Consider the following 15,781-nt stretch of genomic DNA (forward strand, 5'->3'; position numbering starts at 1 on the left):
AAGAGGTCAGTACAAAAACAGGGAAATAGGGAACAAAACAGAGAGAGAGAGAGAGAGAGAGAGCAGAATCCTTTCGCCCAAGATGTACAAAAACAGAGGCGATGGGTGACTTGGTACAGGGCAGTGTCACTCATTCTGCCACTGGTTTAAAAGTTTCCTGCCTTAAAAGTTTGTTGGGAGCTTAAAGCAAATTTCTCTCTGCTTTATTTCTAGTTCAGCAGGGTCTATTTTAGTCTGTGAATTGTAACACACACATTGGACCAATGTATCCCTAAATGACAGGAAAGAGAGGGGGAGGGAGGAAAAGAGGTTCCTTTCTTTCTGTGTGTGTGTCTCTCTCTCTCTCTCTCTCTCTCCCCCAAACTTCTGCAAACTCACCGATGGTGGAGATGTAGGTGCTGTTGAAATTGTCGTCTGCGAAACGGATGATGAGACAAGTCTTTCCCACCCCGCTGTCTCCGATCAGCAACAGTTTGAAGAGATAATCGTACGCTTTCGCCATCTTGGGAGCGTTTTTATTTGTCCTTTTGGGGGAAAAGGGAAGAGAGTTTTCACATCAAGGGAGTGGCTTCGTCTCCGCCAGCTTATGAACATCGGCCAAACCTCCCTCCCTCTCGAATTCAGCCTGTCACTGAGCAAACGTGAGATATATTTGTTTCTACATCTCTCCCCTTCACAAACGTCCAGAAAAAAAAATTGGGGAGGGGGGGCACTTTCCTGTTTATCGGAAAGAAAAAGTTTGCGAGGCGCGAAAAAGTTTTTGCAAAGTTTTGCACAACTTTCTCAAAAGGGGAGTGGAGCAGCTGGACATTGTCCTGGGGAGGCAAATCGACTCAATCGGCGAATGAGACAATTTAAAGGTCCCTTCCCCAGCCTCCAGCTTTTATTTTCAGTTTTGGTTTGGGGATTATTATCTCATGGGTGAACCCGCCAGCACAATGGTTACAGCAACTTGCATTTATATAGCGCCTTTAACGTAGTGAAACGTCCCGAGGAGTGTGAGGAGGTTAAACATTTGACACCCAGCCGCGTCAGTAGAAATTAGCGCTGGTGGCCAAAAGCTGGGTCGAAGTTGTAGCTTTTGATGAGCGTCTTGAAGGAGGAGAGAGAGGCGGAGAGGTTTAGGGAGGGAGTTCCAGAGCTTGGGGCCCAGGCAACAAGAAGGCACGGCCACCGATGGTGGAGCGATTATAATCAGGGATGCTCAAGAGGGCAGAATTAGAGAAGCGCAGAGATCTCGGGGGGGGGGGGGGTGTAGGGACTGGAGGGGGTTACAGAGATAGGAAGGGGTGTAGGGACTGGAGGGGGTTACAGAGATAGGGAGGGGTGTAGGGACTGGAGGAGGTTACAGAGATGGGGAGGGGTGTAGGGACTGGAGGAGGTTACAGAGATAGGGAGGGGTGTAGGGACTGGAGGAGGTTACAGAGATAGGGAGGGGTGTAGGGACTGGAGGAGGTTACAAAGATAGGGAGGGGTGTAGGGGTTGGAGGAGGTTACAGAGATAGGGAGGGGTGTAGGGGTTGGAGGAGGTTACAGAGATAGGGAGGGGTGTAGGGACTGGAGGAGGTTACAGAGATAGGGAGGGGTGTAGTGACTGGAGGAGGTTACAAAGATAGGGAGGGGTGTAGGGGTTGGAGGAGGTTACAGAGATAGGGAGGGGTGTAGGGGTTGGAGGAGGTTACAGAGATAGGGAGGGGTGTAGGGACTGGAGGAGGTTACAGAGATAGGGAGGGGTGTGGGGACTGGAGGAGGTTACAGAGATAGGGAGGGGTGTAGGGACTGGAGGAGGTTATAGAGATAGGGAGGGGTGTAGGGGTTGGAGGAGGTTACAGAGATAGGGAGGGGTGTAGGGGTTGGAGGAGGTTACAGAGATAGGGAGGAGTGTAGGGGCTCGAGGAGATTATAGAGATAGGGAGGGGTGGGAGGAGGTTACAGAGATAGGGAGGGCTGTAGGGCTTTAGGAGATTACAGAGATAGGGAGGGGGTGATTTGAAAACAAGAATGAAAATTTTGAAATCGAGGTGTTGCTTAACCGGGAACCAATGTAGGTCAGCGAGCACAGGGGGTGATGGGTAAGCGGGACTCGGTGCGAGTTAGGACACGGGGCAGCGAGCACAGGGAGCGATGGGTAAGTAGGACTTGGTGTGAGTTAGGACACGGACAACCGAGTTTTGGATAACCTCTAGCTTGCATAGGATTACACAGGATATACGGCACAGGAACAGGCCATTCGGCCCAACCAGTCCGTGCCGGCGTTTATGCTGTACTCGAGCCTCCTCCCGTCTTTCCTCATCAAACTCTATCAGCACAACCCTCTGTTCCCTTCTCCCTCATACGCTTGTCCTGCCTCCCCTTAAATGCATTGATACTATTCACCTCAACCCCTCCCTGTGGCAGCGAGTTCCACATTCTCACCGCTCTCTGGGTAAGGAAGTTTCTCCTGAATTCCCCATTGGATTTCTCGGTGACTATTTTATATTGATGGCCTCTAGTTATTCTCTTCTCTCTGTATCCACTCGATCAAAACCTTTCATCATTTTAAAGACCTCAATTAGGTCACCCCTCAGCCTTCTTTTTTCAAGAGAAAAGACACCCAGCCTGTTCATCCTTTCCTGATATGTATACCCTCGCATTTCTGGTCATCATAGGTAGTCCCTCGGAATCGAGGAAGACTTGCTTCCACTCCCAAAGTGAGCTCTTTGATGGCTGAACAGTCCGATACGAGAGCCACAGACTCTGTTACAGGTGGGACAGACATTCGGCGAGGGAAGGGGTGGGTGGGGCTGGTTTGCCGCGCGCTCCTTCCGCTGCCTGCGCTTGGCCTCTTCACGCTCTTTGCGTTGAGACTCGAAGAGCTCAGTGCCCTCCCGGATGCACTTTCTCCACTTCGGGCGGTCCTCGGCCAGGGACTCCCCGGTGTCAGTGGTGATGTCGCACTTTACCAGGGATGCTTTGAGGGTGTCCTTATAACGTTTCCGCTGCCCACCTTTGGCTCATTCACCATGAAGGAGCGCCGCATAGAGCATTTGCTTTGGGAGTCTCGTATCATGCGGACAATGTGGCCCTGCCCAGCGGAGCTGATCGAGTGTGGTCAGTGCTTCAATACTGGGGATGTTGGCCTGGTCGAGGACGCTAACGTTGGTGTGTCTGTCCTCCCAGGGGATTTGCAGGATCTTGCGGAGACATCGTTGGTGGTATATCTCCAGCGACTTGAGGTGCCTTCTATACATTTCTGGTATCATCCTTGTAAATCTTCTCTGCACCCTCTCCAGTGCCTCTATATCCTTTTTTTATAATATGGCGACCAGAACAGTATGCAGTGCTCTAATAATACACAATCAGAAACTGTTCATTTTATTTGGCTTAGAGTTAAGATCTTGAATCCTTACCCAGACTGGGAGGATGACTGCTGGATTTTGGTGTGAGATAGGATCGAGCACTTCAACACATAACCTGCCAGATAGATGGCTTAAAACCTATTGGCGCTTGGAAAAACCCAAGCGAGATAAAGGTCAATTAACTCAGCCCCAGGACATCGCTGCAGGAGTCCCTCAGGGCAGTGTCCTCGGCCCAACCATCTCAGCAGCTTCATCAATGACCTTCCCTCCATCATAAGATCAGAAGTGGGGATGTTCGCTGATGACTGCACAGTGTTCAGTTCCATTCACAACTCCTCAGATAATGGAGCAGTCCGTGTCCGCATGCAGCAAGACCTGGACAACATTCAGGCTTGGACTGATAAGTGGCAAGTAACATTCACACCACACAAGTGTCAGGCAATGACCGTCTTCAACAAGCGAGAGTCTAACCACCACCCCTTGATATTCAACGGCATTACCATCGCCGAATCCCCCGCCATCAACATCCTGGGGGGTCACCATTGAGCAGAAACTTAACTGGACCAGCCACATAAATACTGTGGCCACAAGAGCGGGTCAGAGGCTGGGTATTCTGCGGCGAGTGTCTCACCTCCTGACTCCCCAAAGCCTTTCCACCATCTACAAGGCACAAGTCAGGAGTGTGATGGAACACTCTCCACTTGCCTGGATGAGTTGCAGCTCCAACAAACACTCGAGAAGCTCGACACCATCCCGGACAAAGCAGACCGCTCGATGGGCACGCCACCCACCACCTTCAACACTCACTCCCTCCACCACCGGCGCCCCCTGGCTGCAGTGTGCACCGTCTACAAGATGCACCGCGGCAACTCGTCAAGGCTTCTTCGGCAGCACCTCCCAAACCCGCCACCTCTACCCGCCGAGAAGGTCAAGGGCAGCAGGTGCATGGGAACACCACCCCCTCCACGTTCCCCTCCGAGTCACACACCATCCCGACTTGGAAATATATCGGCCGTTCCATCATCGTCGCTGGGTCACAATCCTGGAACTCCCTCCCTAACAGCACTGTGGGAGCACCTTCACCACACGGACTGCACCGGTTCAAGAAGGCGGCTCACCACCACCTTCTCACGGGGCGATTAGGGATGGGCAATAAATGCCGGCCTTGGCAGCGACACCTGCACCCCGGAACAAATTTTAAAAAGATAGCCAGTACGATTAGCAGTCGAGGAAAGCAGAAATTTGCCGAGCTTCAAGGACGGTGTCGGCGTCTGGCATCAAGTTGCCGTTTCCTGGCATTACAGTAACTTGCATTTATATAGCCCCTGCAGAAAAAGGTGCTTAGACTAATGTCTAGACTGGCAATCTCATTCTGGGAGATCAATTAGGGAATTGAAAAAATGGGCAGCGAGGGAAGGGGAGGGGCAGCGATCCGAGATTCGGTGGAGGGACCAGGGGGCTTTACTCAGTCGCTACACCACCCCTCAGCATCGCTGCTTTGCCGTCTTCCCTCCTTGCTTTTAGATGCCTTCTCTGACCGCTGGACAAGGGTAGGATCAGCGAGAATGCTCCTGCAGTTGAATAGCCCGGGGACACACTGTGTCGAGGCTCGCACACGGAGAAAGCCTTCTTGGATGAGGTACTGGAGAAACAGTCATTGTCTTAAGTGACAGCTGTGACTCAGTGGGTTGGCACACTCGCCTCTGGGTCAGAAGGTTGTGGGTTCAAGTCACACTCCAGGCACTTGAGCACAAACAATCTAGGCCGACACTCCCAATGCAGTGCTGGGGGAGCGTCGCACTGTCGGAGGGGCGGTACTGAGGGAGCGCCGCACTGTCGGAGGGGCGGTACTGAGGGAGCGCCGCACTGTCGGAGGGGCGGTACTGAGGGAGCGCCGCACTGTCGGAGGGGCGATAGTGAGGGAGCGCCGCACTGTCGGAGGGGCGGTGCTGAGGGAGCGACGCACTGTCAAAGGAGCAGTACTGAGGGAGCGCCGCACTGTCGGAGGGGCAGTACTGAGGGAGTGCCGTACTGTCGGAGGGGCAGTACTGAGGGAGCGCCGTACTGTCGGAGGGGCAGTACTGAGGGAGCGCTGCTCTGTCGGAGGTGCCATCTTTCAGATGAGACATTAAACCCAGGCCCTGTCTGCTCACTCAGGTGGACGTAAACGATCCCATGTCACTATATCGAAGAAGAGCAGGGGGAGTTATCCCTGGTGTCCTGGGGGCCAATATTTATCCCTCAATCAACAGATGATCTGGGTCATTATCACGTTGCTGCTTGTGGGAGCTTGCTGTGCGCAAATTGGCTGCCGTGTTTCCCACATTGCAACAGTGACCACACTCCATTGGCTGTAAAGTGCTTTGAGACGGCTGGTAGTCGTGAAAGGCGCTATATAAATGCAAGTCTTCTTTCTTTCTCAGCATCTTCGAGATATACCGTGAGTGTTGGCAGGCTATTCAACCTGATGGGGCATTACTGCCGAGTCTGATTCTGCCCTCACTCCTGTGCCCACACGTATACCTTCGAGCAGAGGTCTTTGGATAGTGATCCCTGATTGATCTTTTAACATTTCTGTGCAATAGGGTGAATTCTCGTGTTTTTAGGAAATTGATGGGGGGGGTTGGGGGGGAGGGGGCGGAGCAGGAAGACAGTAAATTAAAGACGATATGAGAATTCAGAGCACAAGGTTATTCTTGTTCCATCAGCAGTGCATTTCAGCAAAAGAGTGGTAGGATGATAGAATAGTACAGAAACAGAAGGGGGTCCATTCGGCCCATCGAGTCTGTGCCGGCTCATTCAAAGACATGGCAACCAATCCCCCGCTCTTTCCCCATATCCCTGCAAGTACTGATCCAATTTTCTTTTGATGTGGTCTCATAGCCATGATTCTTGCTCCCCCCCCTAAACTGTCCCATTCCCTGAAGGCACTAGAATTCACTCTGCGAGGACCCAAATTTGAGACAATTGGCGAAAGAACCAGAGGGGAGATGAGGAAATAACACTTACGCCACGCGTAACTGGATAAATACCCTATGAGAAAATTGCAAGGGCTATGGGACGAATCAGATAGCTGTTTCAAAGAGCTGGCACGGGTATATAAAATTATGAGGGGCCTGGGGAGAGTGGAGAGGAACATAAGAAGACAAGTACATACGAATTAGAAGCAGGAATTGGCCATTCGGCCCCTTGAGCCTGCTCCGCCATTCAATATAAGGAATAAGCCATTTAAGACCGAGATGAGGAGAAACTTCTTAACTCAAGAGAGTTGTTAACCTGTGGAATTCCCTACCGCAGAGAGTTGTTGAGGCCAGTTCGTTAGATATATTTAAGGGGGAGTTAGATATGGCCCTGACGGCTAAGGGGATCAAGGGGTATGGAGAGAAAGCAGGAAAGGGGTACTGAGGTGAATGTGATCAGCCATGATCTTATTGAATGGTGGTGCAGGCTCGAAGGGCCGAATGGCCTGCTCCTGCACCTATTTTCTTTGTTTCTCATAAGATCACGGCTGATCTTCTACCTCAACTCCACTTTCCTGCACTACCCCCATATACCTTGATTCTCTTAATATCCAAAAATCTAGCATCTGTGTCTTGAATATACTCAGCGACTGAGCCTCGGGGGGGGGGGGGGGGGGGTAGAGAATTCCAAAGAACCACCACTCCCTGAGTAAAGAAGTTTCTGCTCATCTCAGTCCTATTTCCCTTAGCAGAGAGGTCAATAACCAGGGGGCATAGATTTAAAGTCGTGGGTAGAAGGATTAGAGGGGGGGGGGGGGGGCGGTTGAGAACTATTTTCACCCAAAGGGTGGTGGGGGTCTGGAACTCACTGCCTGAAAGGGCGGTAGAGGCAGAAACCTTCAGCACATTAAAAAAAAGCACTTGGGTGTGCGCTTGAAGTGCCGTAACCTCCAGGGCTACGGACCGAGAGTTGGAAAGTGGGATTAGGCTGGGTGGCTCTTTGTCGGCCGGCGCGGACACGATGGGCCGAATGGCCTCCTTCTGTGCTGTGTGAGTCGAAGAACTTGGACGGCCTTACCACAAGTGGTTAATGAGGAAGAGATTTTAACGTCGATTTGAAAGTGAATGGGATATGTAGTTGAAAAGGAGGGATATAAACAGAGAGAGGACCAGCGGAGGGGACAAGGCCGAGCGGCTCTGGTCGAAGAGCTCGGATAGCACGGGTCTGATGGCCCAGAGGGCCTCCTTGTGTCGTGATTTCTATGATTCTATTCTAATTGGTGGTAGAGTTTTGATTCATTGTTGAATTAATATCATAAAAACACGTGTTAGGCAAAAAAAAAGAGGGAATTTAAAGGTTGGATTCAGTCAATTGTATGTAGATGATGGGGAAGCAGGCCTTTCCCAAGATGGCGGGTGTGGGGAATGGGTGGCAGCCAGTCCTTTCCCAAGATGGCGGGTGCTGAACTAGTCGGGCCTTTCCCAAGATGGCGGCGGCTGAGGGGCGAGAGAGAGCGAGGTTGACCTTTGCCAAGATGGCGCCCCGCGCGGTCGCCACCCAGGACGTGACGCGCGCCGGCTTCCGGCCCCTGCACTTGGGGCGGCCCCGTTATATCCGGGACCCCGGCCCGGCCTTCTTCCTTTTCCGCGGCAGCGAGGCCACGCCAAGATGCCCGTGAGTGTCCGCGGCGAGGAGAAAGGGCGGCGGGAGGCCCGCCAGGGGCCGGCGAACGGGCCGAAAGTGGCAGAGTGGGGGGGAATGGAGGGGTAACTAGGGGCGGGGGGAACCGGGGCGGATAATGGAGGGGGCCGAAGCGCTTTTAGCCCACATTTTCTTTTTACCAGACGACGAAGGAGACGGAAAAACAAGATGGCGGACGGCCGCTGGCGAGAAGACGGACGGCCGTTGCCCTGGAGCGCGCCTCTCCACCAATCCCCTTTCTCCCCTCGGGTTACTCGGGGCAACGCCGCGAGCCCCAGTACCCTCTTTCCACCAATCCCCTTTCTCCCTCACCCCTCGTGGGTACTCCAGGCAAACGGCGCGAGCCCCAGTTAACCCCCCCCTCTCCACCAATCCCCTTTCTCCCCTCGGGTTACTCGGGGCAACGCCGCGAACCCCAGTTACCCCCCCCCCCCCTCTCCACCAATCGCCCTTTCTCCCTGACCCCTCGTGGGTCACGCGAGGCCCAGAATCTCCACCAATCGCCTTGCTCCCCTTCGGGGTTACTCGGGGCAATGGCGCGAGCCGCGTGTCTTTCCCCCTGCCTGGCTGCTGTCAATCAAACCCGCCGTCTCCTGTGGTGACGGCGCGAGCCCTAGATCCCCGGGCCGCGTCCGCCGGCACTGCACAAACAAAAAGGAGACGAGGGATAGATTTAAAGATTGCGGGGAGCAGTTTTAATGCAAAATGGAGAAGGCTGCAAAGCAAATGCAAACACTGCAACACCTTGCATTTAAAGCCTTGGGGGGGGGGGGTGGGCGCAAAACGGAGGGGACGAGGACATTTTGCCGAACCTGAGGGCTTGGATTTAAAGATTGGGGAGCTGCTTTGCAAATCGCTGGAGGCTGCAAAGCAGATGCAAATGTGGAAAAGGCCTTGCATTAAAAGCCTGGGGTCGAATTATTCCCATTGCATTCGAGTCTGGGAGCATTGCTCGAAATTCTGCCCAATGCAGCTTCGCAGAATCCAAAGGGATTTTGCAAAATTGTTGTAAAAGTGCAAAATGTTTGCGCTCGCTGCCCCGTGCAGTCTTGCTTTTTCCTGTCGTGCAAACCAGCGAGCAGCGGAGCTCTGCTGTGACAATGCAAACTGCTCCCGCACTGCATTTAAAGTGAGGGACTTGCTCCTGCTGGATGTATTAACATTTTATTTTTGGATGCTCGTGTCCAAAATGGCAGCAAACTATTTGTGCAAGTTGCATTTTTTGGGGAGGCAGATGACATTTAGTCGCCACGTGATGGATCAGCCGGCCAAACTGTTGACCATTTTGCGGAAAAATAAACCGAACCTGGGGCCTCCCGGTGACGGCCAGCGGCCCTTCTCTTCAATTCTTCCAACAGTTGGCCGCAGGGCGAGCGGCAAATCTCCCTCGGTGACATTTCTCCCTCCCCGGCCGTGCGTGCTTCAATACACGACGGAAGTTTGTCCCCGGCTTCTTCGCCTGCCTTTCTATAGCGCCTTTTCACGGCCACCGGACGTCCCAAAGCGCTTTACGCCCAATCAGGTTCTTTTTTTCCGCCAAGTGCATTGTGGGAAACGCGGCAGCTCAATTTGCGCACAGCAAGCTCCCACACACAGCGATGTGATAATGACCCGGATCATCTGTTTTAGTGATGTTGGTTGAGGGATAAATATTGGCCCCAGGACCCCGGGGAGAACTCCCCCTGCTCTTCTTCCAATAGTGGCCCCGGGATCTTTTACATCCACCTGAGGGGGCAGACGGGGCCTCGGTTTAACGTCTCATCCGACAGACGGCCCCTCCGACAGTGCGGCGCTCCCTCAGCACCGCCCCTCCGACAGTGCGGCGCTCCCTCAGCACCGCCCCTCCGACAGTGCGGCGCTCCCTCAGCACCGCCCTGAGAGACGAGACTGATGGCCAGTGGTGATGTTATTCCTGCTGGGCGGTTAAGATGGTGACGCTGGTCCCGGAGCCCGTGGGCTGGCAGCTTGGGATTGGGAGGGACACTGGCCGAGTGGTCTACACCTGTGCTCCGCACGGATTGCCGAGGCCTGGGCCCAGGGACTGGCGCGTCGGCCCAAAGCTCAAACTGAGCTGCTGCGTTTCCCACAATACCACAGTGACCACACTCCAAAAAGTACTTCGTTGGCTGTAAAGGTCGTTGGGACGTCTGGTGGTTGTGACAGGCGCTATATAAATGCAAGTCTGCCTGCCATATTGCGTTGTGCTGGCCATAGATTGGTAGCACAACAGCGCCTCGGGGTCCCAACACGTGGGCCCCAAGTCCTGCCCGTGGCCCACAGCCGAATCATCAAGACCCAGGAGCAGGAAAAGCAGGTTTAAAAAGGGCCTCTTTAGGGGATCCAGTCGTCTGATTCTTCTTAACACCCTTGTAAAACTGCTTACAGGGTTATAGAATCATTTACAGCACGGGAGGAGGCCATTCGGCCCATCGTGTCCCGCGCCGGCCGACAAAGAGCCACCCGGCCTAATCCCACTTTCCAGCTCTCGGTCCGTAGCCCTGTAGGTTACGGCACTTCAAGTGCACATCCAAGTACTTTTTAAATGTGGTGAGGGCTTCTGCCTCTACCACCCTTTCAGGCAGTGAGTTCCACCCCAGACCCCCACCACCCTCTGGGTGAAGACATTTCCCCTCAAATCCCCTCTAAACCTCCCCCCAGTTACTTTAAATCTATGCCCCCTGGTTGTTGACCCCTCTGCCCAGGGGAAACAGGTCCGTCCTATCCACTCTTATCCAGGCCCCTCATCATTTTATACACCTCAATCAGGTCTCCCCTCAGCCTCCTCTGTTCCAAAGAAAACAACCCCAGCCTATCCAATCTTTCCTCATCGCTAAAATTCTCCAGACCTGGCAACATCCCGGTAAATCTCCTCTGTACCCTCTCTAGTGCAACATCCTGGTAAATCTCTGTACCCTCTCTAGTGCAACATCCTGGTAAATCTCCTCTGTACCCTCTCCAGTGCAACATCCTGGTAAATCTCCTCTGTACCCTCTCCAGTGCAACATCCTGGTAAATCTCCTCTGTACCCTCTCTAGTGCAACATCCTGGTAAATCTCCTCTGCACCCTCTCCAGTGCAATCACATCTTTCCTGTAGTGTGGTGACCAGAACTGCACGCAGTACTCCAGCTGTGGCCTGACTCGTGTTTTATACAGTTCAAGCCTAATCTCCCTGCTCTTGTGTTCTATGCCTGGGGTAATGGGTGCAGTTGGATGACCGATGGGGCGGGAGAGGGCCGTGGAATGAGGCTGCTCAGTGCACTGACGCTGTTGTTTCTCTCTCTCTCTCCAGCTGGCGAAAGATTTGTTGCATCCGTCTCCCGAGGAGGAGAAGAGGAAACACAAGAAGAAACGCTTGGTGCAAAGCCCGAACTCCTACTTCATGGATGTCAAGTGTCCTGGTGCGTGTCTCCTGGTGCATAGATCGGGCGATGATCTCCCCCCTGCCCCGGTGGCTGCTGTTGTCCAATGCCACCTCCACAGTGTGCGATTATTGGGCGTATGAAATGCCTTCCCATTCCGGCTAGAGACAGCACACAGCCCCTAACTCTGCACTCGCTCGTGTTCCTGTTCCACCACAGAATGAGGGGGAATGCAAAATCATACACTCGTGCTTTGGGTATCTATAGTGTTCTTTACCATGCTGTACCTGCCCTGGGAGTGTTTGATGGGGCAGTGTAGAGGGAGCTTTACTCTGTATCTAACCCCGTGCTGTACCTGCCCTGGGAGTGTTTGATGGGACAGTGTAGAGGGAGCTTTACTCTGTATCTAACCCTCTGTACCTGCCCTGGGAGTGTTTGATGGGACAGTGTAGAGGGAGCTTTACTCTGTATCTAACCCCCTGTACCTGCCCTGGGAGTGTTTGATGGGACAGTGTAGAGGGAGCTTTACTCTGTATCTAACCCCGTGCTGTACCTGCCCTGGGAGTGTTTGATGGGACAGTGTAGAGGGAGCTTTACTCTGTATCTAACCCCGTGCTGTACCTGCCCTGGGAGTGTTTGTTGGGGACAGTGTAGAGGGAGCTTTACTCTGTATCTAACCCCGTGCTGTACCTGCCCTGGGAGTGTTTGATGGGACAGTGTAGAGGGAGCTTTACTCTGTATCTTACCCCGTGCTGTACCTGGCCTGGGAGTGTTTGATGGGACAGTGTAGAGGGAGCTTTACTCTGTATCTAACCCCCTGTACCTGCCCTGGGAGTGTTTGATGGGACAGTGTAGAGGGAGCTTTACTCTGTATCTAACCCCGTGCTGTACCTGCCCTGGGAGTGTTTGTTGGGGACAGTGTAGAGGGAGCTTTACTCTGTATCTGCAGCCCCCTTTCCCTAACCCTAACTATCCCTGCGTGTAACTGTTTTGTGTGCACCGTACACGCGTGTTTGTTGGTTGTTTGGGACGCCGTGCGCCTTCCTGCCTGCCCCTGATTGCCGTTTTGCTCCTCCTCCTCCTCCAGGCTGTTACAAAATCACCACCGTGTTCAGCCACGCTCAGACCGTGGTGTTGTGTGTCGGATGTTCCACCGTACTCTGCCAGCCCACCGGGGGGAAGGCCAGGTTGACAGAAGGTGAGCTTTCCCGCCTGCGTTCCGCTTCCGTACGCAGCGTCGCGTCCCGTCCTCCTCCGCCCAGCCGGCAGCTCCAGGGCAAGGTTCCGGTCAAACCGCCCGGCGGTCCCACGCGGGAAACCCTCGCCTGTGTGCGCGCGCGGGAATCTGCCCGTTAAAGGGGCCGGCCACTCAAAAGAATTTCGAGGGTGCGTCGCTCCAGGCCAGCCTGTTTAAGGGGAGGCGCGATAAACACATGAGGGAGAAAGGAAATGGGGGGCTGAACTGATGTTTGAAGTAAGGTGGGAATGGGAGGATATGGTGGGGGAGTGAGGAGGTTCGTGTGGAGCATAAACACCGGCACGGAGCGGTGGGACCGACTGGCCCGTTCCTGAGCCGTGTAAACTGCTGCCGATACAAAGATGGGAGGAAAAGCAATGTGTGAGGAGGACACGCAAAATCTGCAAAAGGACACAGACAGGCTAAGTGAGTGGGCAAAAATCGGGCAGATGGAGTATAATGTTGGAAAGTGTGAGGTCATGCACTTTGGCAGAAAAAAAATCAAAGAGCAAGTTATTATTTAAACGGAGAAAGATTGCAAAGTGCCGCAGTACAGCGGGACCTGGGGGTACTTGTGCATGAAACACAAAAGGTTAGTATGCAGGTACAGCAAGTGATCAGGAAGGCCAATGGAATCTTGGCCTTTATTGCAAAGGGGGATGGGGTATAAAAGCAGGGAAGTCTTGCTACAGTTATACAGGGTATTGGTGAGGCCACACCTGGAGTACTGTGTGCAGTTTTGGTTTCCATATTTACGAAAGGATATATTTGCTTTGGAGGCAGTTCAGAGAAGGTTCACTCGGTTGATTCCGGGGATGAGGGGGTTGACTTATGAGGAAAGGTTGAGGAGGTTGGGCCTCTACTCATTGGAATTCAGAAGAATGAGAGGTGATCTTATCGAAATGTATAAGATTATGAGGGGGCTCGACAAGGTGGATGCAGAGAGGATGTTTCCACTGGTGGGGGAGACTAGAACTAGAGGGCATGATCTTAGAATAAGGGGCCACCCATTTAAAACTGAGATGAGGAGAAATTTCTTCTCTCAGAGGGTTGTAAATCTGTGGAATTCGCTGCCTCAGAGAGCTGTGGAAGCTGGGACATTGAATAAATTTAAGACAGAGATAGACAGTTTCTTAAGCGATAAGGGGACTGGCAGGGAAGTGGAGCTGAGCCCATGATCGGATCAGCCATGATCGTATCAAATGGCGGAGCAGGCTCGAGGGGCCGAATGGCCGACTCCTGCTCCTATTTCTTATGTAAACACTCTTGACAGGTGCCTTTTTTGATGGCTGTGCTACAAGGCCCTGGATTGGGCCCATACTTGGGGCCCATACTCTCTGGAGTTTAGCAGAATGAGGCGCGATCTCAGTGAAACGTACAAGATTGTGAGGGGGATTGACAGGGTAGATGCAGGGAGGATGTATCCCCCGGGCTGGGGAGTCTAGAACCAGGGGTCACACAGTCTCAGGATAAGGGCTCGGCCATTGAGGACTGAGATGAGGAGGAATTCCTTCACTCAGAGGGTGGGTGAATCTTTGGGATTCTCTGCCCCAGAGGGCTGTGGAGGCTCAGTCGCTGAGTATATTCATGACAGAGGTCGATAGATTTTTGGAGTCTCGGGGAATCGAGGGATCGGGCGGGAAAGTGGAGTTGAGGTCGAAGATCAGCCGAGATCTCACTGAATGGAGGGGGCCGCCTCCCACTTCTCTCGTTCTTGTGTCTTTTTTTAATGGGTATCCTTTCCTCCCACCTCTCTGTTGCAGGCTGTTCCTTCAGAAGAAAGCAGCACTAAGATGAAGGTTGAGGTGTGAGGCTGGGTGGGCCGATCCCACGCGGCCCGGGACTAGGCCATTGGCACTCTCGCTGAGGGACACTGGTTGGTTGGCTTCCTCGTCTCCCGGCCGGCGGTGGGGGAGAGGGGGAGCCTCACTGTCCCGTGGTCTCGCCCGTCTGGTTTCTCTACACTTTTTTTTTGGGGGGGGGGGGAATCCTCTTGTTGGTATTGAGTTCCTTGTTTTAAGAATTGTCAAAAAAAAAAATAAAATGAGGCAACGATTTGACCCGTGGCTTATTTACTGGCGGGTTCGGTGGCCGCGGGTACTCTTACCGCGCGGGCTTCGTGCGTCTGACCGCGCGGCTTGGGGCTGAAAATATGCTGGACTGGTTGGGGCACAATTTACACCCCTGGGGTAAAAAGAGAGACTTGCATTTCTATAGCGCCTTCACCAGCCATCAGACGTCCCAAAGAGTTTTCAGCCAATGAAACACTTTTTTTTGGAGTGTGGTCACTGTTGTATTGTGGGAAACGCTCAATTTGCGCACAGCAAGCTCCCACACACAGCGATGTGATAATGACCCGGATCATCTGTTTTAGTGATGTTGGTCGAGGGATAAATATTGGCCCCAGGACACTGGGGAGAACTCCCCCTGCTCTTCTTCCAATAGTGGCCCCGGGATCTTTTACATCCACCCGAGAGGGCAGACGGGGCCTCGGTTTAACGTCTCATCCGAAAGGCCGCACCTCCGACAGTGCGGCGCTCCCTCAGTACCGCCCCTCCGACAGTGCGGCGCTCCCTCAGTACCGCCCCTCCGACAGTGCGGCGCTCCCTCGGTACCGCCCCTCCGACAGTGCGGCGCTCCCTCGGTACCGCCCCTCCGACAGTGCGGCGCTCCCTCAGTACCGCCCCTCCGACAGTGCGGCGCTCCCTCAGTACCGCCCCTCCGACAGTGCGGCGCTCCCTCAGTACCGCCCCTCCGACAGTGCGGCGCTCCCTCGGTACCGCCCCTCCGACAGTGCGGCGCTCCCTCGGTACCGCCCCTCCGACAGTGCGGCGCTCCCTCGGTACCGCCCCTCCGACAGTGCGGCGCTCCCTCGGTACCGCCCCTCCGACAGTGCGGCGCTCCCTCGGTACCGCCCCTCCGACAGTGCGGCGCTCCCTCGGTACCGCCCCTCCGACAGTGCGGCGCTCCCTCGGTACCGCCCCTCCGACAGTGCGGCGCTCCCTCGGTACCGCCCCTCCGACAGTGCGGCGCTCCCTCATTTATGTGCTCCGGTCTCGGGAGTGGGACTTGAACCCACAACCTCCTGACTCGGAGGCGAGAGAGCTTCCTGCTGACTCGGTGGGGTACCTTTTAGAACCTTGGTTGAAGATCGTTGGGCCATTTCAGAGTCAGCCACATTGCT

At 54.0% G+C, this 15,781-nt stretch overlaps 2 protein-coding genes across 2 annotated transcripts in view; one reads left to right on the forward strand and one right to left on the reverse strand.

The window, feature by feature from the left end:
• Positions 1-8,224, reverse strand: part of LOC139240181 (ras-related protein Rab-13-like) — a 49,724-nt gene extending 41,500 nt beyond the window's left edge. The window contains exons 1-2 of the mRNA XM_070868603.1: positions 8,141-8,224; positions 379-524 (exon numbers count right to left, since the gene is read on the reverse strand). Of these exons, the coding sequence (XP_070724704.1) occupies positions 379-502 (124 nt within the window). The 5' untranslated portion in view covers positions 503-524; positions 8,141-8,224. The remainder of the gene's footprint in view (positions 1-378; positions 525-8,140) is intronic.
• On the forward strand, positions 7,894-14,657 carry LOC139240182 (small ribosomal subunit protein eS27). The gene is made up of 4 exons (XM_070868604.1): positions 7,894-7,973; positions 11,291-11,399; positions 12,448-12,558; positions 14,361-14,657. The coding sequence occupies exons 1-4, from the start codon at positions 7,968-7,970 to the stop codon at positions 14,387-14,389; spliced, it is 255 nt and encodes an 84-aa protein (XP_070724705.1). The 5' UTR covers positions 7,894-7,967; the 3' UTR covers positions 14,390-14,657.
• Positions 14,658-15,781: the final 1,124 nt, after the last annotated feature.

The sequence above is a fragment of the Pristiophorus japonicus genome, chromosome 30, assembly GCF_044704955.1.
Source record: "Pristiophorus japonicus isolate sPriJap1 chromosome 30, sPriJap1.hap1, whole genome shotgun sequence".
Taxonomy (NCBI): Eukaryota; Metazoa; Chordata; class Chondrichthyes; family Pristiophoridae; genus Pristiophorus; species Pristiophorus japonicus.

Bases quoted from the DNA above. Each gene is read 5' to 3' on its own strand.
- LOC139240182 (XM_070868604.1), top strand. The intron at 11,400-12,447 runs GTGCGTGTCTCC...CTCCTCCTCCAG, and splicing joins CATGGATGTCAAGTGTCCTG to GCTGTTACAAAATCACCACC. The intron at 12,559-14,360 runs GTGAGCTTTCCC...TCTCTGTTGCAG, and splicing joins GAAGGCCAGGTTGACAGAAG to GCTGTTCCTTCAGAAGAAAG.